This window comes from Lachancea lanzarotensis, scaffold LALA0S04, assembly GCF_000938715.1.
Source record: "Lachancea lanzarotensis genome assembly LALA0, scaffold LALA0S04, whole genome shotgun sequence".
NCBI lineage: Eukaryota > Fungi > Ascomycota > Saccharomycetes > Saccharomycetales > Saccharomycetaceae > Lachancea > Lachancea lanzarotensis.
The window spans coordinates 87946-109847 of NW_019212882.1; the positions used below are offsets into that span (position 1 = coordinate 87946).

General features: G+C 44.0%; 8 protein-coding genes across 8 annotated transcripts; 3 read left to right on the forward strand and 5 right to left on the reverse strand.

Annotated features, from left to right (window-relative positions):
• Positions 1–47: 47 nt before the first annotated feature.
• Positions 48–3017, reverse strand: NMA111 (LALA0S04e01244g1_1; the record flags this gene model as incomplete). Its single annotated transcript, XM_022772593.1, has 1 exon — positions 48–3017. The coding sequence occupies one exon, from the start codon at positions 3015–3017 to the stop codon at positions 48–50; it is 2970 nt and encodes a 989-aa protein (XP_022628043.1).
• Positions 3018–3343: 326 nt separating this feature from the next.
• Positions 3344–4642, reverse strand: ORC6 (LALA0S04e01266g1_1; the record flags this gene model as incomplete). The annotated part of the gene is made up of 1 exon (XM_022772594.1): positions 3344–4642. The coding sequence occupies one exon, from the start codon at positions 4640–4642 to the stop codon at positions 3344–3346; it is 1299 nt and encodes a 432-aa protein (XP_022628044.1).
• A 420-nt stretch (positions 4643–5062) lies between these two features.
• SET1 (LALA0S04e01288g1_1) lies at positions 5063–8062 on the forward strand (the record flags this gene model as incomplete). The annotated part of the gene is made up of 1 exon (XM_022772595.1): positions 5063–8062. One exon carries the CDS (start codon positions 5063–5065, stop codon positions 8060–8062), a length of 3000 nt encoding a protein of 999 aa, XP_022628045.1.
• Positions 8063–8354: 292 nt separating this feature from the next.
• MSH1 (LALA0S04e01310g1_1) lies at positions 8355–11246 on the forward strand (the record flags this gene model as incomplete). Its single annotated transcript, XM_022772596.1, has 1 exon — positions 8355–11246. The coding sequence occupies one exon, from the start codon at positions 8355–8357 to the stop codon at positions 11244–11246; it is 2892 nt and encodes a 963-aa protein (XP_022628046.1).
• Positions 11247–11278: 32 nt separating this feature from the next.
• NAF1 (LALA0S04e01332g1_1) lies at positions 11279–12880 on the reverse strand (the record flags this gene model as incomplete). The annotated part of the gene is made up of 1 exon (XM_022772597.1): positions 11279–12880. The coding sequence occupies one exon, from the start codon at positions 12878–12880 to the stop codon at positions 11279–11281; it is 1602 nt and encodes a 533-aa protein (XP_022628047.1).
• Positions 12881–14216: 1336 nt separating this feature from the next.
• Positions 14217–15989, forward strand: ESBP6 (LALA0S04e01354g1_1; the record flags this gene model as incomplete). Its single annotated transcript, XM_022772599.1, has 1 exon — positions 14217–15989. The coding sequence occupies one exon, from the start codon at positions 14217–14219 to the stop codon at positions 15987–15989; it is 1773 nt and encodes a 590-aa protein (XP_022628048.1).
• Positions 15990–16063: 74 nt separating this feature from the next.
• SPC98 (LALA0S04e01376g1_1) lies at positions 16064–18601 on the reverse strand (the record flags this gene model as incomplete). The annotated part of the gene is made up of 1 exon (XM_022772600.1): positions 16064–18601. The coding sequence occupies one exon, from the start codon at positions 18599–18601 to the stop codon at positions 16064–16066; it is 2538 nt and encodes an 845-aa protein (XP_022628049.1).
• A 201-nt stretch (positions 18602–18802) lies between these two features.
• Positions 18803–21577, reverse strand: FAR11 (LALA0S04e01398g1_1; the record flags this gene model as incomplete). The annotated part of the gene is made up of 1 exon (XM_022772601.1): positions 18803–21577. One exon carries the CDS (start codon positions 21575–21577, stop codon positions 18803–18805), a length of 2775 nt encoding a protein of 924 aa, XP_022628050.1.
• Positions 21578–21902: the final 325 nt, after the last annotated feature.

The following is a 21902-nucleotide window of genomic DNA, read 5'->3' on the forward strand; positions in this document are numbered from 1 at the left end:
TACCATTTTCACCTTACTCCAATCGAATTGATGCAGAAATTGTTCATTCATTCGGCCTTTTCGTCCGTTTTGTTGAGTTCGTTTTCAATCCACTTGCCACTGATAGGGTCTCTCTTTAACTCTGCTGTCGGGAAATAGTGGTAGTTGGTTTTCAATGAAATAGCAAAAGGAACGTTGTCGAAAGTCACCAAACGAATCTTGCAGTATGTGTTGTCAGGAATGGCTTTAACGACTTTCACAAAAGTTTCAAGGTCTGGTGTCTCAATTTCGTTGATATGTGTGATGAAGTTTGTCGACGCTATACCGTATTGAGTAGCAGGAGACGATTGTCCCCTGAATGTACAATACACGCCACTAGGGATTTGTGACATAGCTTGTAGAACAGCATGATGTGGAGTTTGTACAATGCAACCGGCAAACACAGCAAAGTGCGATGTTTCACTAACTTCAACCGTTTTAACTCGCACATCAACAATTTGGCCGTTTCTGACAAGCTTGAAATTTAAAATCTGCTCTTCGTTGGGGCCCAACCCTGAAGTCACAATCCCATCTAGATCTCTCATTTCCTTAACTAGCTTATCTTCGACGCTTAAAATTACATCGCCAGGTAATAGTTTTTCCTTCTCAGTTGTAAAGGACACCCTTGTGACGTGCATAAACTGGAGTCTGTTCTCCGATTCAGCTTCCATTCTCGAAATCCATTCCTCCGGAACAGAACGGATTCTAGCCTGCGCAATTGAGATCGAACCAAAACCAGCATCAACAATGTTAATTCTTGGTCTCTTTCCGTTCTTCAGTAGGTCAATAACAGGCTTCAGATCTGTTAAATCTAAACCTAGTAAATAGACCTTCTCTTTGCCATCTTGAATTTCACCCAAAAAGGACAACCAAAGGGCTCTCACTGTTCCGTCTTCGTCAGCCAGTATACCAGAGTTGCATCTGGAGCTCACATTACAATCAATACCTACGGCCTCCAAGTTTGTTGCTCTATACCTGGGGATAATGTTGCTAGGTATACTCAGTGATGAGATATCCGTCACCTTAGTCTCGGAAGAAACAAGTCTGTTGTTGTGGGTATAGCCAATAAATTGGGCTTTGTCACCACGTTTCATCCGTTCAAAAGACATACGAGGCGTCTCAACTGGTGCTTTCACTAGCGAGGGGTCGTATTTAATCACAGCGTAATTTTGTGTAGGATGCAAGAAGGTCACTTCAGCAGGCAGAATCACCGAATCAGCAATTGTCACAAATACATCCAAGCAATCATGAGGAATGACACGACGCGAGACAATAACATACCCTTGCTCTGCATCGATAACAAGCCCAGCTGCTTTACGGCTTTCTGCGGACATTGAATCTAAGGGGATGGGCGAGACAGTAGTGACCGTGACCAAGCTTCTGGAAAGCTTTGCTAGGTCTTTGTTGTCAATTGACAGGTCAATAAACTTGGCTTCATGAGGGACCTCAGGCAATGCGGGTAAAGGCTCTGCAAGGTTTTTGTAGTCCCAAATACCGGTTTTGTCATTTCTTTGGTATAAGCGAAACTCGCTACACCAATGACGATCAATATAAATGCTAGCAACATTTGGCGAATGCTGGTCAGTCAGATGGTGGTATCTGACAGTGACTCTCTTTTTGTCTGGGACATGTTTCATGACCTCGATGAAGGTATCCAGGTCAGGAGTTTCCTGATTATCGATGGCGTCAACAATCCAGCCGACTTTTTCCTTCGAATCAAAGTTGAAGGAGCCTGATGCACTGCTGAGAAAAACTCCTCGTACAGGAATAGCGTAGAACCTCGCCATTTGGTACGATAGCTCGTGGAATGTAGCACCACAAACTTCGAGATAGGATGAGGGTGTGATTGAATGAAGGTCTCCGACTGTGCATGTGACGTTGATATCTTTACCACCACGCTGGATCAACAAATCAATGTTTTGACCTACGTTGCTATCCAGAATATCATCGACTTGAATGAAAGATGCAATGAGTTCATTGTTGATAGAAATCAAAGTATCTCCTTCTTTGATCTTGGTATCAGCAGGGCCCTCACGTAGAACAGTTTCTGCCACTAGTAGTCCAATCCGATCTGGAAACTGTTTACGAGCTTCTTGCTCCCGATCAGCAGTAAGTCCCAGTCTTCTGCACTCATCGTAGGGTCTCAATATCCATTGCATTTCGATTGTGCCTCTAGTAACCGGTTCATCTTCCCTTACGCAAAGAAGTGCTCTTAAAATCCTGTTAACAGGCAGAAAAAAGTCTGTGGACGCCTCTGTTGAACCACCAGCCTGCAAAGCCACTGCATGTCCGTCAATATTTACAACTGGTGATCCCGAGGAACCCCCAGAGGCCGATGCAGCAGCTTGAATATACTCTGTGTTGAAGTCATTGTACGTGAGCTCTCCGTAATCTGGAGCATTTCTGTCGATTCTACTAATGAAGCCTGCGAGAATACTTAGCTTTTCTCCAGCGTCGTTACCCACAACTCTGATTTCCGACCCAACTTTCGCAAGCGATGGCTTCAATTCTAAAGCCTGGACACTCATGTACTTGATTTTTTTCGGATTGAACTTCAAAAACCCAAAATCGTGCACTGGGTCACGATAGATAGGTATAACGTCACATTCTTCGTGGTTGTCGAAGACTGCATATCCCACAAAAGGACCAGCACCCACAACATGTCGATTTGTAAGGATGATTCCCAGATCTGCGTCTACCACAAATCCCGTAGCTTCCGAGACAAGAGCTGGGTCGCAATCAAAAGGAGCCACCTGTGAAAAATGTATCGAAACCACAGAACCCACAACTTTGGAAATAGTGCTTTGCCACTGGGCGTTATTTACATGTTCTCCGATGTCTGAGACTTCCACTTCCTCAATTTCGTCAACTAGATCTAATTCAGAGTTTGATACAGAGTCAGAGAAGTCACCGTTGACCGCTTGGCGCTTTATAACATGTCCATCGATCTCTGATTCATTCGAATCGGACTGCGTTCTTTTAATTGATGAAAAACTCATGTAGTTAAAGTCTCGGTTAATTTTGAAGCGCTCACCAATATGAACCAAAGCCTTCGGAATGTTCACGAATCTTAGTATTACCGATGAGTTCAACGAGATAGATCTTTTATCGCTCTTTTTCGAAAGACGTCCCGCAAGGTCGATGCTTCCTAGATGTTCTTTGAAATTTAGATTAGATTCAAATTTTTTTCACATTAAGAAACTATCAAAAATGGTAACGAACCCACAGCTCCGAGAGAAGTGTTGATGGCCAGTCCAGGTGCAAGTGCTTATTTTGGGCAATTGCGGTGAATTGCATGAATGCTTTGCTTCAAGAAGTTTCCCTTTCAAGCCCCATCCCTCAGCGATAGATCCGTGACAAGACGACTTTTCCAAATTTCAAGTTGCTCATCAGATGCAATATTTGTAGGCCTTTGTAGCATATTACCCAGCCTGATGGCTATGGCTTCTTCATATGCAACACCATCGTAGTAGTCATACTTGACCTTGAGTCCTCGGAACCATTGTTCACCTTCAATAAGTTCGCGCACAATGCGCATGCATTCTTTGATCTCGGATATATCCGTCGTCTTCATTAGCAGACACATTTTCTGATAAAGGTACTCCGACACGCGGGGGTCTTTGCGGCGCTGATCATTGAAAATGACCTGGCAGCAATTAAGAATAAGCCCACAGACCAATTGATATGGGAAAACCAAATAAGTGGCATGTTCGAAAAACTGATCCAAGATGCGATACGCCAGATCGCGGGGAATTTCGAAATGGTTGCAAAGCTCCACGATCTCAGCGGGCGTTACTTTGTAGTATTTTTTGTACAGCAAACAGCGACGTTGGTCTCCGTTTCCCGATGTGGCCGTTGAGGGGTCGAAATCGGAGGCTTTGAAACGTTTTTTGGGCGAAGAGTTTAGCCTGCGTGGGGTGGGACGTTTAGCGTCGTATATCTCTCCTTCTTCTTCAAGAGCTTCTTCCTCGTTATCGTCTTCTTCCTCTTTATCGTTTGCTTCTCCCATAGCGCTTGCAACATCACGTTGGTCTTCGGCCTCGTCCATCTCAAAAACAAGTTTTCTCCGCGGAGTGTTTTCGACCGTTTCACTATGCTCTTTAATATTAGTATTCTCTTGGCCGATTTCTTTCGCTAAGGTCGTTTGCATCACCGGCGTGGACGACTTCCCTTGCTTCGTAGGCGTTCCGAACAATTGTCTGCGCATCTCTACAGGATCAACCGCAGTGAAGCGACCACCATTGCGCACGGGGCTGCCTCTGCCTTTACGGGGGCTGGGTGAAAAACTCAAGCCCTTGACAGGCGATGAGGTCAAGATCGTCGTCCGCATGATATCCAGCATTTTCAAAACCTGTCTGGGTTCTAGCGGGATTTTGTCCGGTCCAAACCTCAAGTCTGGTTCGTATTTTTCGGCCAATTTCTCTGCTGCCAAAAAGGCGCACAAATGCGTCCTGGCTACTTCTTCGTGCTGCTTTAACATCACCTTATTCAGTGAGACGTTATACAGGGTGTACGTCGTATTTTGCAGCTTTTTCAACCGGCCTTTCGACCAGTCATTATCTACATGATCTGGGTCAATGTCCAGCACATCACATATGCTTCTTCGGACTTGCTGGGTGGACATTCTAGTGATTTTTTGATCTCATCATGCCAATTCATCAATTTCATTGGGTATATATATTTCATATATTGATTTTGATCCTACACTATAAGGTAACCTAACTCGTCTGTCGAAGGGAAGAAACATAGGAAACAGAGCTCAACCGAAACACTTGAAAGATATCACGACAGCATGGAATTGTCTCCATGATACAATAAGCTCCGCTGTTTGTAAAAGATAGGCGAAATATCATTTTTAGTCAAAAGTTTATCTAAATCACCATACACGAAATGCACACAATATTTCAGCTATAGCTACACAATCATTATTGTCATCATCATCTCATCTCACAGGAACAACAACAGAAAAACGTGAGAGATACTGGATAAAAAGAGCCGACCATCGTCCTACAGTACTGGGTGCTGGGGGTAAAAGGTGTGTAAAATGGATGGTTACAGACGTGGTCGTGGTGGGCGGTTTGACCGCCCTGTGAGCCGGTATCATAACGATTACAACAGTGTTCCCGCGTATGGGAAGAGACAGAATCACAATCGACCACCTTGGAGAGAAGGCGTAAGCGGCGACCATGGTAACAAGAGGGGTCTGTTTATGGGCGAAACATACTACCCGCGTCGATCCAAACTGTCTGAGACCCCTTCTGCAGCCATAAACGCGACGCGACGACCATCTCCAGTATTGAAATACAATAACGCGCATTTTCAAGAACAATATCATTATTTTGACCCACAGGTCAAAAAACTGTTGCATCGCGGAGTCATGCGAACATGGCAATCAGAAAATCTCCCGAAATCCGGTTTCGTGATTGTGCAGGACTCTCAATCGACGGGGAAGCCAAGAGCGGTTCTCAAAGCTAGAACCCCGGATCGGGTCGCTACAGACCCAAGAACTGCCCATATGGGTCATGGAAATGAAATTAACAGAGTCCATACCTTTAGAAAAGCTCGGGGGCAGCTACTGCAACTACCTCGTGTTGTACGCGATAAACATTCAGTGGGACCCCCACCGCCGAACGAGATTGTAGTGTATCCCATGGGTTCCGATGCACACAACTCTGTCGCTGACGCACTTATAAAAAGTTATTTTTCGAGCTTTGGCGAAATCTCCCATTTTGAAAGTTTCAGCGACCCCAGCAATGCGTTGCCCTTATACGTGTATGTCATACGGTATACTGGTCCGCCCGGAAATTTTGATGCTCCTTACAAGGCTGCATATAAAGCCGCCAAGAATTTCGAGAATACTCATTATTTCGTATCGGGGCTCAAGTTCGCCGTTGCTCTCAACATCAATCATAAGTCGAAAAATATTGTCGACGCGATCATTGAAGAAAATGCCAAACAAACCCTTAAGATCAGAAGGCAAGTTGAACGACAGAATATTGGTAAGTCTCTGCCTGCAGGTCCCAAGGCAACATTGATACCGTCGGATCTCGAAAGAGTTCTGCAAGGGAGGCCATCACTATACGTGTCCAAGAAAATTATAGCAATTCACGGGCTGACTATTGAAGATTTCAAGATCAAATTAGCGAAATACAAGTTTTCGAGAATTGTACGCCACGAATCGGGTTTTTATATTGTCTTCAATGACATTTCAGATGCCAAAGCATGCATGTATGTCGAATCCGATGTATTAACCCTCAGCTCGAGAAGGAGACGGAAACCAGTCGTAATAAGATTCTCATTGAGAGAATCAACTTCACCTTCACTAGCCAGGGATCAACATGAACCGCACCGGAGCGCTAAGAAAGAATATACTTGCACCGAAGAGATTGTGAAAGCCGCCGCCGAAATCATCATACAAGATTTGACTTTGGCTCTTAGTAGAGACTTGAAGAGGAGGGTCGTGGGACCTACGGTCTTTGACGCCTTGAGTCCTCAAAACTTCCCTGAAATCCTTGCTCGCAAAGAGGAGGACGAAAAGAAGAGGCATGAATTAAGACGCATCGCAGCGGCAACGAAACAAGAGCAACAGTCAAAGTCTTCTGCGTTTGATATCTTCAATCTGTACGGGGCACGCTTTAGCAGCAAGACAAATTCCAGAAAAAATCAACGCAAAGCCACAATAGCTGAAAGTGGCTCTATGGAACTTCCACAATCAGATTTGAAGCTTGTTAAACCTATGGCTCACTTGTTAAACGACGATTCAGGTGTCAGTACGCCTTCAGTTGCGGAAACTCAGGTTGACGAAGCGGAGACCTCAAGTTCATCTGAAGCGGATGAGCTACGCGAAGGGTCTGAAATTCTAGAGGAGCAGTTTTCTGATGATTCTGAGCGTTCTGGAAAAAGAGCCAAACATGAGTCATCTGAGGCAACAACTCCCGAAGCTGATGTTGAGAAGTTCGTTTTGAGCAGCTCAAGAACCGATGAGCTCATGAAGATACCTGAGAAATATCGACCAACGGCTTCTGAAAAACCAAGTACGATATTTTCACCTGATCTGTTTGATACTACAGGGCCAATATCCGCGGTTGATCTACGCGATGCTGTGAAGGATGACGAAGACTTGGCAGTCTTGAGAACATTGTTGAAATCGGAGAGTGTTCATTCAATTGACGAGAGGAAAACTTTTGAACTGAGTTCAATGTTGTACGCGATGAGTCTTGCGTCTCAAGAAAACAAGAAGGTTTTTGCCCTGCAGAATGGCGCAAATGATGTTGCATTCAATGAGTCTCTTAGAAGTGCTGCGGGCAGTTTCAAGGCTGAAGGGTTTAAAAAGATATCCGACAGACTCAAAAACTGTTATTTACCACATCGTAGGAAATTGCATCAACCGCTCAATACCGTTTACCATCATCAAGATGGTACAGAAGCTCACACCGAAGCACATCGGGTAGACACCGAAAAGCCAGATTCTGATGGTCACCCATCTGAGATTAGTTCTTCAAGAGTAAACAGGGCTATGAATAGACGGTTTCAACAGGACATCGAAGCCCAGAAAGCAATCATAGGATCAGAATCCGAACTTTTGACGCTCAATCAGCTAACAAAGCGGAAGAAACCCGTGACGTTTGCTCGATCCGCGATTCACAACTGGGGTCTTTATGCTTTAGAGCCCATAGCTGCTAGAGAAATGATCATCGAATATGTTGGAGAAATACTTCGCCAGCCGGTTGCCGAAATGAGGGAACGGACCTATTTGAAATGCGGCATTGGATCTAGTTATCTTTTTAGGGTTGACGAGTCGACTGTAATTGATGCCACAAAAAAGGGCGGTATTGCTAGATTTATCAATCATTGCTGTGAGCCCAGCTGCACCGCCAAGATCATCAGGGTGGACGGAAGAAAGAGAATTGTCATTTATGCATTGAGGGACATTGCGGCTAATGAGGAACTGACTTACGACTACAAGTTCGAAAGGGAGATGGACGATGAAGAAAGGCTCCCTTGTCACTGTGGTGCGCCATCTTGTAAAGGATACCTTAACTGATGAGCAATGAGGCGATGGTGAAGTTTTGGTTTGGCCCATAATAAGTATGATAGCATAAACTGTGTAGGCATGAAATTGAGGTGAATAGGCCTCAAGCAGTTGATATGGAAACGCAGCACTTCATCGACGTTTGCTTGAAGATGAAGTGACATCTATGAGCCTTCCATCATTTGGATGTCTTCCCATCCTATTGATTTATTAAATGAACTTACGCCGTCATACTTGAGTTGACTTTCTCCAGCGGTGAACGCGAATAGAATAACGTTCTGGGACAACTTGTTCCACTGCTTGCATGTACTTGAACAATGCTTTGAGATGCGTTCGATATAACGGCCATTTCCGACATTTTATCCGCAATACAAGCACTACAAAAGCAGGCACAACAGTTCAAAAACTCGTTCTACCAATTACAAGCTTGAAAGACATTCACAGCGACATAGAGATCGGTGTAAGTACGGACACACCACTGGAGCCCCGAAAAGGCAGAAGGACTGTCAACAGAGGTGCTCGTGAGGCAAAAAACTCATTACCGCCCTCACTGCAATATGTTCGAGATACTATGGATAAGTATAAGGACTATGTTGTGCTAACTCAAATGGGCTCGTTTTATGAGCTATATTTCGAGCATGCGGAATTGTACGCACCGAAACTGAATCTAAGTCTCACTAGCCGCGACTATGTGCACGGAAAAGTGGCTTTCGCAGGTTTTCCTGTTCACCAAATTCAACGTCATTTGAAAGTCTTGGTGAAAGAATATGGATTCAGCGTTGCCGTTGCCGATCAATTCAAGAAAGAAGTCGTTTTGTCAAATGATGCAAATCGATTTTTCCGCAGAGTAACTCGCATCGTTACTCCAGGAACTTTTATAGACGAAGCCTTCGAAAACTTGCAAGAGAATACCTTCCTACTCAGTCTAGACTTCCCTGAGAACTGCATGCAAAAGCCAGCTGACATAGATATGAAAGTCGGTTTATGTTGGTGTGATATTTCGACAGGCGAAGTATTTGTTTTACAGGTACTTCTGAAAGATGTGGTATCGGCAATAGCGCGCATACGACCTAGAGAAATTCTTCTAGATGAAAACTTGGTCAATTTCAATATTGAAAATGGTAGGTGGTATCCCGAGCTTGTTGAACTGAAGAAGTACTTCGTCACCTATCAGCGTCTACCATCTCGTCATCGCGAAATCAGATCCTTTAATCACCTATTCTGCAATGGAGAAACGCATAACCAAAATGTCGCTGAGCTGGACATGACTTTGCAAGATTTCACGCAGAAGGAAGTAGCAGCACTAAGAAAAGCGCTGCTTTATCTGGAAGAACATTTGCCGGATACAGCAGTGAATTTACAGATTCCTCAGAGACAATTGACCAATTCTATAATGCAGATTGACTCAAGAACCAGTTCAGCCTTAGAGCTTAATACTACGCTTCGAACAAACACTAAGAAGGGTTCGTTGTTGTCTGTGATACGCCGGACAGTCACACCGTCGGGCAGCAGACTTCTAGCCCAGTGGCTTTCGGCTCCATCACTTGATATATGCGAAATCCATAAGCGGCAAAAGATAGTCGCCCTCTTCCAGAATGATTTCAATAAAACTAAAGTCCTGATCAGACTTTTAAAGCAGACGTATGACATGCCGCGGATAATCCAGATGTTTTCTTTTGGCAAAGGCGATGCTGCTGAAGTACTACAGCTTTCACAATCACTCAAGAGGGCAGAAAGTATTGGTAGTTTTATAAAGGAAGAGCTCTGCAACAGGAAGCACGGGTCTAAGAAACTCTTTTCACCCTTGGTGCAATCCTTAAATTATGACAAAGACCTAATTGATAGAGTTCACCGATCCCTCGACGAGGAGCAGTTGAGAACTTATGAAAATGCTCAGGCCATAGGCGCAATCGAGCACGAGGAAACTGCAGGAGAATCCTCTGATCAATTTGCTGATTCAGTTCTTTGGGTAGTCAGGCCAGATTCAAATATCGAGCTACAGGAATTGCATCAACACCACAAGTGCCTGTTGACAGACCAGAAAAACCTAAAACAAGAGCTTATGGGTGTCTTCACTGGAAGTATCCAAGCTAGAACATTGCATTTGAAAATCAAGCAGACGAGCGAGTATGCAATCCATATTTCAGCTACCGCGGCTAATATGAAAGAGATATCAAAAAGTTTAAGAGATGGACTTTCATTCCAGGGCAGCGTCTTCCGTATATTGCAAAAATCTTCGCAAAGCATATGGCTGAGCCATAAGTCTTGGGTAGGCCTCGGACAGGAACTTCATTACGCAACGGCCAGGATAAGAAAAGAGGAAGAAGCGTTGATTGATGAATTCAAACGGGAGTTCGTTTCTAAGAGTAGTGCCATTAGAAGCACAGCACACACGCTTGACTATATCGATGTCTTGGCATCTTTTGCCCAGCTCGCTTTAGAAAAAAATTTGGTCTGTCCACATGTAGACTCGTCCTACAATATTAGCATCAAAGAAGGTCGCCACATCATGGTAGAGGATGCACTGACTGCCCGATCGCTTGAAAAGTTTACACCCAATGATACTGATCTTTATGCTGGTAAACTGTGGGTTATCACAGGACCAAACATGGGGGGTAAGTCCACGTATTTGAGACAAAACGCGATAATAGTCATTATGGCACAAATTGGGTGCCCTGTGCCTTGCAAATCTGCAACAATAGGCGTTGTCGATAAAATATTCAGTCGTATTGGTTCAGCTGATGACCTGTACAATGAAATGAGTACTTTCATGGTGGAGATGATAGAAACTGGTTATATTTTGAAAGGCTCTACTTCGAGGTCATTAGCAATTTTAGACGAGATAGGAAGAGGCACCAGCGGCAGAGAGGGTGTGAGTATAGCCTTTGCTGCATTAAAGCATCTCATTGAAAAGAATGAGTGCAGGTCACTATTCGCAACTCACTTCGGCAAAGAGCTGCGTACGCTGATCGAATCTAAATGCAAACCATCATTCAAGGAACGAGTAAGCTACTACCAAAGCGCAGTCCATGATGGCGGAGGAGACACCTTTTTTTATGATCACAAGCTTACACCAGGCATCTGCGAAAAATCTGATGCCATTAAGGTTGCTCTGAAGGCAGGCTTTCCAAAAAGCGCTATAGAAGATGCTAAAGAGATTTTGATGGGTTACGGGCAAAGTGCACGAAATGATTAAAGTTAATACTAAGACGTGCTGAAGCTAATTATTTAATGCTGATTGTTCTGATGCTGATTGTTCTGATGCTGTTTCTGTTGATCCATTAATATTTGTTGTAGCTGCCAGACTTGTTGCATGTTTTGACTTTGCGGCTGCGCGAAACCTTGAGGAGACATCATTTGAGGTTGAGGAAGACCAGGTTGTGAGGCCGGTTGAGATTGCGCATATTGTTGATTGTATGCGACATTAGCCGGTGAGTACCCTGGGTTTAACTGTTGTTGTGGGGCATAGGACCCAAATGGTTGAGTTTGATACTGACCGGAATAGTTAGCGCCAACAAATGTTTGCGAGTATGGTAAGGTGGATGACGACGGCAGGGGGGGATGGCTATACTGGGAAGCATAACCCTGAGTTGGGTATTGATGTTCAGAGTGACGCTGGTATTCCTGAACGGGATGATTGTATGATTGCTGCTGAACATATGGAGCGTGCGCTTGCGGTCTTGGGTGAAAACTATGAGCCTCCTGAGGCGAGTGTTCACGTTCCCGCTGTTGGTAAAATTGGTGTGGTTGTTGATACTGAGAAGTTTTTTGGCTTTGATTAGACCGACCTTCAGGTACCTGCGGCTCGTTATGACGGGCACTTCTGGGCCGGTAAGAACTAGTCGTTAATCCTCCTCCCTTTTCAGGTACCACGCCATCACTCTTGAACTTCTGGCGGGATGAAGACTTGATATTCGCGGACTTACTATTTGTTGCACCATCCGCACCGTCAACCCTTTGCTTCTTAGATTGTTTCTTATTTCTTTTGTGCATGGCCTCCTTCTCATCATCTGAGAACTCTTGCTCTTCTTCGGGCAGTTCCTCATCAAATCCGTTGGATGCATCGGTACCCCGCATACGCTTTAGCTCGAATGTATCATGCCAATGAGCTTCGGGAGCAACGTAAAACACTTTTTGGCCCTTCAATAGCGAAAACTCTTCGTACAACTCCGCCTTTGATTGTGGGAAAGTTACTCTGTAAAATGGTGCTTGTAGGGGACCAAACACCTCACACAACGGACCCAAGATTCGACGATCTTGAAGACATAACAGAGAGTTTTCTTTCAGAACTCGTTGTTCCGCAGAGCTGCACGATTTTATAATGATATTACGGTCAAACGCTGACTTGATGAAGCCAATCTCATGAATGGACGCATTTGGTCCCAATTCAAAATTCTCGGGTATTTCAAACACAGGTTCTTCTGCGAGTTCATTTTTGGAAGTAATGGGACCCTGGGGTGCGGAATCTTCGTCCTCTCCATCATCATCAATCACTGGCACTTCTTTGCCCGAGGATTCACTCGAGCTTTCATCTGACGAGCCATCTTCTGACTCGTCTGACGACTCTTCATCCGGAGAATCGTTAGATGATTCTGGCGAATCTTTTTTGACGCGGTGATATTCATCGTTTTTGGAAGGTTCGGAAGCTGCAGTACTGCTCGTCTCTGCATTCAACGTACTTTGAGTTTGCTCAGAAGTATGTGGCTCATCATTGAAACCCGCTTGCTCGTTTTCATCGCTGCTGATGTCCGCAACATCGATATCATCATTGGCGCGCGGTATTTTGAAGTCGGGGTTTTCCAGTGCTTCATCAAAAGGATTCAGGCTCATAACTGAATCAAAATGTACTTACTAAAAGACGATCCAGAATATGTTGGGAACACAGTCGGGTTTGCCTTGAATACTTGCAAGTAGCACAGCTCATCGCTGAAAAATTACACAGTCAAATGCACTAATGGAATCTTCACGTGACTCTAAAAAATTAAGCCCTCAAACATAACTCGCTTTGAATACAAAAAATCTCCAATGGGATGATATCGTGAGGTGTTCGTAATTCTTTGAGAATCTGGTTCTGTAAGTAGTGTCATGCAATGCTTAAACCTTGGGTAAGGCTGCTGCGTCAGTTTGGATGATCAACGAGAAATCACCAATCACGTGACCAAGAAATCAGAAATGTGAACGGTCACTGTCACCAAGTATGTTATCACCGAGAAGCCTCAAGATATCAATTTCGCCAACGCATTTCAAAGGTGACCACCGTTGAAATGGGCAGATCATGAGCCACTGTGCATTTTCGGACTCACAGTTCCGGATGAAATTCGCTTCCCATTCAAATGATCGATAATTTGATGTAAAACGAAGCGAGGTATTGCTTGGTCTACTACTCTAATCCAAAATATGTAGCAATTCAAATCTCCATGTGAAGTAACGGGAAAAACAGTTGAATACCTTCAAATACATAATAGAATTTTTGGGTTGGTCTACTCTCTAAAAAGAAACTTGAACAAGAGTGGATAGTTTGTATGGACGTTCTTTCCAAGAAGAAAAGCAAAACAACAATCTTCGTCTTTATAGCTCTATCAGTTAACTGATACCTTCGATTCTTTTGATGCTGTCTTGACGCTCACGTTAGAAGCCCTATTTACTAGAATATCACTTTACACTATTATGACACACCGTTTCATAATGTTTTCGAGGCCTGGCATCAGAATCACCCAAGAGCTAGTAGCACGGAGCATGCATTTTTAACGGTTCAAATCATCAACAGCTACACTCCTGTATGCCCTGTTTCTTAGCGGTGTCACCACAAAGCGATCTTTTACATCGCAACCGTGTTTAGTCCGAAAATATTCAGCAGGCAGTTCGCTTACATTCGAAGAACATTCAAATTTACAGACGCTTACCTCAAAGAACTTCGCTACTTTCTTGGCATTTGAAAATTTAATAACATGCTTTCTTGGCAACGGTCCGTTCTGTTTTTCCCGTCGTCGGTTGATATCTGACACTGTCGAGTAAATATCCAATAAACGTTAACATCTTTACGTCATCTCAACAAACCTTCCACCTCGAGCATACCTTTTTGACCGGCCGAAATTAACCGTACAATATCAAGCTTATGCAGTGAATTGCACAGGCTATTTTATGCTTTTTGGATCCGCTTTGTAGTATGGATTCCTTGAATAACGAGGTCTCATCACTCAGTTCCGTTAACACATGGACAAGCGATGTTTCTAGGAGAAGCAAAGACAACGAAGTGGAGGCTATTGTTCCTCAGGAAAACTGTTCGGAAAGATCAGAGATACGACAATCAAATAGGGATTCCAACGGCGGTGACAAAATTGCAGAAAAAGATCTAAACAGTCTGCTGTTTAACAAGTTTGAATTAGAAGATGCCTACAAAATAAAGACCAACAATTTAGCTGAGCATTCGTCTCACCATTCACACCGAAGTCATGGAACTCTACGGTCGCCAGAAGAAGATATTGCACAATCTGCGATTTCGAAAGTTTTCACAAATCGCTCAACAGGAGGACTCAGTCTTCCGCCCGATGGAGGTTACGGCTGGGTATGCTGTGGATGCCTTACTGCAGTGTTTTTGTCAACTTGGGGAGCTAGTGCTGGATCCGGAATTTTTATTGCTTACTACTTGAACGCAAATGCATTTCCCGGCGCCAGCAAATACGATTATGCCCTCATTGCTGGGTTTAACGTCTTTGGTGGACAAGGGTTTGCTCCGACAGCGATGATACTGGCACAAATAATTGGGTTTCGAGCAACTATGTGCACAGGTGTGATCTTTCTTTTTGCGGGCTTCTTTTTGGCTTCATTCGCCACAAAACTTTGGCAGCTATACCTTACACAGGGCGTGTTATTTGGCTTGGGAATCGCACTCGTGTTTGTTCCCGCTACCACAATTCTTCCGGGCTGGTTCTTGAAGAAACGCTCAACTGCCTTTGGGATGTCACTGCTTGGGACTGGTGCTGGCGGTGTCATTTACTCGATTGCCGCTCAAGAAATGATAAGTAGAACTGGAGATCAGCGGTGGGCGCTTCGGATGCTTGCATTTCTCTGCGCTGGCGTTTGTGCTGTGGCCACTTTACTTTTGCGTCAAAGGGTTCCTTCAAAACCTGTGGGATTCAAGTCATGGAAGGCAATTGAACAACAATTCGCTCTGATTTTCCAATGGAGAATTGCAAAAGCTTATAAAATCAATTTGATTTCTTTGTGGAGTACATTTGCGTTGTTTGGCTACAATTTGATGGTATTTACTTTGTCGGCCTACGGTTTATCTCGTGGACTCTCTACAAAACAAAGTTCTCTTTTAACTGTCATTCTGAATGCAGCCCAGTGTATTGGACGACCGTGCATTGGTGTGATTGGTGATCGATATGGTCGTGTTAACACTACTGTTGTACTTACCACTGTTCTGGTCATTTTTCTCTTTAGTTTTTGGATCACTGCGCATACGTTTGTTCAGCTTGTCATGTTTTGCATTTGCATCGGTCTATGTATCGGTGTCGGTAACGTTATGAACATAGTGCTTATAGCGGACATTTCGGGTGCTGATGACTTCCTACCTGCATGGGGTTATTGTAATACGTTCACGTCACCGTTTTTACTACTAAGTGAAGTAATAGCGCAGGCATTGGTTTCACATCAAAACCAAAGTAAGCCGTACCTTCATGTGCAAATCTTCGCAGGACTATGTTTTTTTGTAGCTTTGATATTGGTGCTACTTCTCCGGGAAACAATCATCAAGTTGCGCTTTCAAGAAGCTCTCAGCGACGTTGATCGAGCGCTCAAAAAAACGCTCCAAGACTTAGAAAACTCCGCTGAAGCAGCAAATGAACTAGGGTCAAAGCGTGCTTTATATGAGAGAATTCTTCAACCGAAGTTGTCGTTCTTTTTCCGGCGCATGTTTTACCGTAAAAAGATTTAGATCCAAGGCCTCGTCTGATCACTCTGCTGTGCCTCACCCAGGATGACTCAAATTTGAAATCGGATGCAAAAAACCTATCTTAAAATTTTACTTAGGTTTAATAACTCCGTATTGCCATCTGATTTCAAGTCCTTGATGAAATAATATGAAGTTTTCTGTGTCCACTTGTAATGAGCGACAATCTTACTTAGGAGTTTGTTTAACCTGCCCAGAAGCTTGGATACCTCACCATTGCTGTGTAAACTCAGACGTAGTAAAAGGTCGTGAATTATGTCGTTGAACTCCGAGTACTGTGAAGTGAACTCGAAGACGTCAGTAAGCAATATTATTAGTGAGGAAGGGTAAAACTGATTTGAATAAGCGCCTCTTTTACTATCCGCTGAAGCAGAGTCCAGAATTTTGTGACTCACGATATTGTGTAAATATTCATCGTGAATATCTCGCAAATCATCTAAGGTATGGGAGAAACTGCGAGAACCGGTACCAAATTCAAAACCAGCCTGTTTTAAAAATGAATCCCTGGGTTTCAAAATCCCTTCTGCAACTTTAATGCCACCTTTGGTGTATGTCGTCCTCAGGGTGCCCGATGATGCATTATCAGTGCGTATTTTAGAGTGTAGTTTGGTATAGTTTTTCTCTACGATTGACAGCAGACAAAAGTTCTCTATTTTACGATTCAAATGCTGAACATTAAATTTCAGCACATTGACCTTGGAGATTTTCCGCATAACGTCCCTGACAAATGGTTTTCCTTGGCCCAGCCGCCTGAAATCTCGTAACAGTGTATTATTTCTTGACCATTGCTCTTGAAGAAAGTAGTTATTTTTTTTGATCCTCCATAAGAAATTGAACATTCGTAAGTATTCTTTTCGTCCGCCACTGCGGCTAGATTCGAAAACGGTCAAGAGAGGTTTTTGAGCCAGATAATCTAGAGTGAAAACGTCCCATCCAACGGAGCCATGTCCAAGCTCCAAAACCCTGGCGTCTATGCCATCGACTAATTCTCTCGATCGGGCAGTCCCTAGCATGAACTTTAAGGAACATTGCTTGATTGAATCTTGCAGACATCGGGTAAGCTTGAAGCCAGGTAACGTTGAGGACGATTCCTGGAGAAACTCGGCAGAGTTGCTGATCATTCGTTCCACAAAGTCTCCCTTTCCCATCAAGAGCACATCTTTCAGCATGCGCAAAACATCAGGAAACTGGTACTTTGTATCCAAAACTTTCCTACAGTATGCAGTGACCTCTGTGTAGTGAGAAGTTACCGCACTGCAAAATTGAGTGGAGATGGCACCGGTCCTGAGTGCTTGGTATATTTGAGTGTATTTCTGGTTGCAGGCATTCACCCATTGGAACTCTGAGCATTCCTTTTCCAAAAACAAAAATGTTTTACCAATCACAAAAATTTCATCTGCAGTGGCCACAGGAATGAAGGTCGGTATTCTATCCACGTCTAATTTGAAAAGAATTTGGTTTCGTTCTATGGGTTGAAGCTGCTCCACAAAGAACTCCTGATGTGAGTCTGCTTGACCGGCAAGTAACCAATTGGTAAGATAATCATAATACAAGAGCGCAAGTGAGCTGTACAAGGACTCCGCCACACGTTTGACCATAGGGTTGCCGTGATTTCTCAAGTCATATACATGCGAAAGTAAGCTGTCACCTCTCAACTCCTGCATTTGTACCAAAAGGCTATGGTAAATACGAAGCTCCATGATCCAGTCCTCGATCTCAACGTAAAGACCCTTGAGCGAGTTAATGTGAGACTTGTTGGACATATTGTTCACCGCAACCATGTAGTCGTGCAGCTTTTGGTCTACCCATGTGAGTAATGCAGTTTTGAGAGGTGATAATGCTTGAAAATTATTTTTGTGAGCTTGAACCTGCTTTTCGAGAAAGTTATAAAGAAGACCAGCTTCGAAAAGGACGCGGAGCATCCCACTTTCTCCATTCAGTACATTCTCTGGGATGTGTATGCCAGAATTGTCCAAGGTGAACAAACTAGAGGTCGTTGCCAGGAGCGTGTAAAACATGGATTTCAGCATGTCATGTTCTTTGGCTAAATTGCTGAAATATGGGTCTGAGAGGTTTGAAAGGGTTGTGGTGCGGTCCGAATGCATGCGACCATAATTTGATGATATCATTGACCGTCTGTCTGAGTATCGATCAATATTTTCGAAGGACTCTGCATATCCGGGGGAGTAGTTTGGGTCCCTTACGGGAGTCATCATGTTATCGTGGTCTTCCAAAGTATTACTATTGAGCAGAAGTCCACTACTTTTGTGGGGTAATAAAACCGGTTGAAGCTGTTGGGATGACGCTGTCATCATCGTTCTTGCCAGGCGTAGATAAGTCAGAGCTTCTTCTTGGTTTGGTGATGTTGCTACCAGCTGTAACAAGCTCTCCAGCTTTTGCCACCGGGATTGACTATCAGGCGATGGTACAGACCTGCTTTTATACTTGTTCACCAGCCGACCAATACTTTCCAAGCTCACAGGTTGTGATGCGAATATCCTGTTTATTTCATCATCCATAGCCTTTACTAAAGGTTCGGGAAGACATGAACCTACCAATCCATCTACTATGAGTAACAGGTCAGTTCGAAGATTCATTACACCTGCTCAATGGCTGTACTTCCGAGCCCTTTCTAGCTTAAAGGTTTGAAGTTTATAGTCTTTGTCGATACAAAGATGGAATGGTAAACAGAGTTCATTCTAATGGCATAATCATCACTATCACCAGAAACGTGACCACATCCAAAAATTCTGGGGAATCGCGAAACCTCGAAGACAATGACGGTTTGGACGTTGTTCTTAACGAGTTGCTGTCAGTGATTCAGCCTCTTTGCCAAAAAATGAGCTGTCTCTCTTGTCAGCATAGCCCAGGTGTTCGACAGATCGCCTATAATGCATGAAATTGTAGAACTGGAGTAGAGCACGCAAGGCTATTTCTTGACCACATGCATCGTTGAGTTCGCCTGCGATGTCTTTACCAGTCACCCAGTTGTCGTTGAGTTTCAATTTGTTGTACAGGTATACGCCCGAAATAAGATCCATATGTTCAGACTTCCATTTCTTGTTCTTAAAAGGCGTCAGTTCTTGAGTGATTTTGAGTATAGGATGGAAGACCTCGGGATTGAAGAGTTGGTACAGTTTCTTGAGCAATGAGCCGATGGACAATGGCAGCTCTTTTAGTCTTTGCGTCTTATTACCCGTGACCTGGCTCAGTAGTCGCAACATATAAACCTCGGTGTTCAGAAAGCGATGGTCAACATTGGCAGATATCACCGACGTGGTACCAGAGAGGTGGCTCTCTGTGTAGTGAGCGTTAAAAGCGGAGCATGCCGCCCACAGTGAATTTTTTGTTTTGACTGTCTTGTTCAGAGCTCGCTCCGCATATCTGTCTGCATACGTGTTCAACAGGCCGGTGGCGGTGCTAATGAATTTATGATCGTGGAGGATTACGCAAATGTGCTCAAACTTCAAAATATGGCTTAATTTGAACCATTTCGTGATCAGAAACAAGATTGAGCTCGCAGATTTAAGCGCCACTTCCTTCGACCTGGTCACCTCTAACTGAGAAGAACTTTTGATTTTGTCCAATTCACCTTTGCTGTCGTCCAGAAAAACGACACGGTTGTGAATATTGGTCTCTATTGTCTGTAATAGCACATAAACGAGTGAACTAAAATTGGCCAACGCATTTTCATAAAACTTTTCGATTCGACACATTGTCCGTGCTTCGGAGCACATGTCTTTGTCGTAGAGGTACCTGGTAGTATCCAAGGACTTTTCAGAAGAGCTCCAGCCACGCTCCTGTGCCATGAATAGCTCGCGCTCATGCCACAGCTGTCGAGTCGAAAGCTTAATTTCCATGCTGTCATGCAAAATGCGAGTAGCCTCAACAACACTGTAGGGAATGTTTTCGGCTATTTTCAAATCTTCCGGCAAAAGTAGTCTCTCTGATATAACATTTTCGGCGGAGTCTACACCCTCAAAAGGAAACAACGAAGGGTATGCTAGATTAGTTTGGAATGATCTCCGTGACTTGGAGTTCCCTCTTTCACGTTGAGTAGGGGAAGAGGACGGGGACGGCATTGGAGTAGCGATGTGATATTCAGGAGCAGTCAAGTTCACGTTCGAGGAATTTCTCGACTTTGGTCTTGGGATTTCAAGGAATTGAGAAAGAGAGTTTGAGTTGTCAAAACTGGCAGGAATATCGGATGGTGGGGGAATAAAACTAGGGAAACGTGCGGAAATGTCCTCCCGGAAAGCATAATAATCTAAAGGACTTACGGTAAGTTTGTTTGGCCGATCTCCTTCAGTGTTGCAGTGATGTTTTGTATTAACATACTTTTTGACGTGGATATAGCGCTTCCTATCACCAAATTGCAGCAGCAAAAGGCGGTGTAGAAGCATTATAACGTTTCTGATTCTCATACTCAGCCTACTGTTCCATCTCCAATGTTCAATGTACTTCACGATATAATCGAGCAAATTCGTCTTGTCCAAATCCTCAACGACACCTTCTATCGTGGACCCCAAAATTTGATCATCCCTCCCTTCGATGGCAACATTCACGACAGAGAAGAGAACAGTGCCAGATAAGAAAAACAGATCTGTATGATGTCTCAAGTGATCCTGACTGTCCCGACATGACAACCCGTGGGTCATGAAAAGAGTGGACAAACTTGGGACAAAGGGCATTAACAGAATGTTGGCATAGCGAATTGTGTTGAGGTGGGCTTCGTTAGTCTCCTGACAGCTGTAAAGTCCCAAGGATATGTACGCTAATGACTGAAACGAGGAGATCTCTGATTTGTTCACTTTTATTTTTTCCACAAGCTGGCTCACTACATTTTCAGCATAATGAGGCTCTTCTATGAATCGTTGCGCGTCGTAGCGTTTGTCGAAGCACGTTTTAATAGATCCTAGGTATCTATAGTCAGCAAACGAGAACCAGTCGGGAAGTTCCTCATGTAAAGAGTAGAAATCCTGCATTGACCATTGGAGCGCCGCTTTTGATGGTTGATGGATAAAAAGACCGTTTTCAAGCTGTTCAGCCCGTTCATTCAATTGATTTTGATAGTCTTTGTCAACAGGAAGGTTGTAATCGATATCGAGGCTAGACTTAGAGTCTGCGTTCTTATTGAGACGGCTGTTGGCAATGTCTTTGAGACTGCGGGAGCTCGAAGAAGGTGAAATGGGCCCATCTATTTCGTCAACGTTTGCGAAATCCTCATCTTCTTCCTGGTCTTGTAATCCATCGAGGTCTAAGCCGCTCGATTGAGCTTCGTCGTCAGTATGTTCGCCTGGAGATCGGGGAGGAGACAAAGAAATCGGAGATCCCCGTAAACTGCCACTGTTCGGACTCGACTCTCCCAAATGCAGTTTCTTGTTCAATATATTATCCAGGTCTTGCAGTAGATGCTCCTCTGCTTCATGGGTTCCATCCTTGACACTGTCCTTCTCGTGTACTGCTGAGGCATCGGCTGCTAAAAATCCGCTTCTGTGAGAACTTCTGCGACGCAAGTCCTTGGAAGAGATAGACCTCATCACAGGGGACTTGCCCTTCGTGCCATCCGGCATCTTGAATACAACTTAGTCCAATCACGAAACCGTTTGTCTCTGATCAGTTTTGTTCCAAGAGCCAAACTAGACGTTTTTATACAAAAAACATATCAACGTTTAAGAATCGTGTAGAACAAGAAAGTAAGTATCCGCCAAACCGGCTACGAAAGGCTCAGACTTGCAACTTTCTGGTGATTTACCACCCTGTCTGGAACTGAATCGGTAGTTTATCAAATCCATTAAACTGAGACAGCTGGGATTGCAAAGAGTTCAGTGGTGGTCTAAATTGAAGGGTTCAAAGCACACACTGTAGCGCCAGATTTTTTTATCACAATCTGATGAG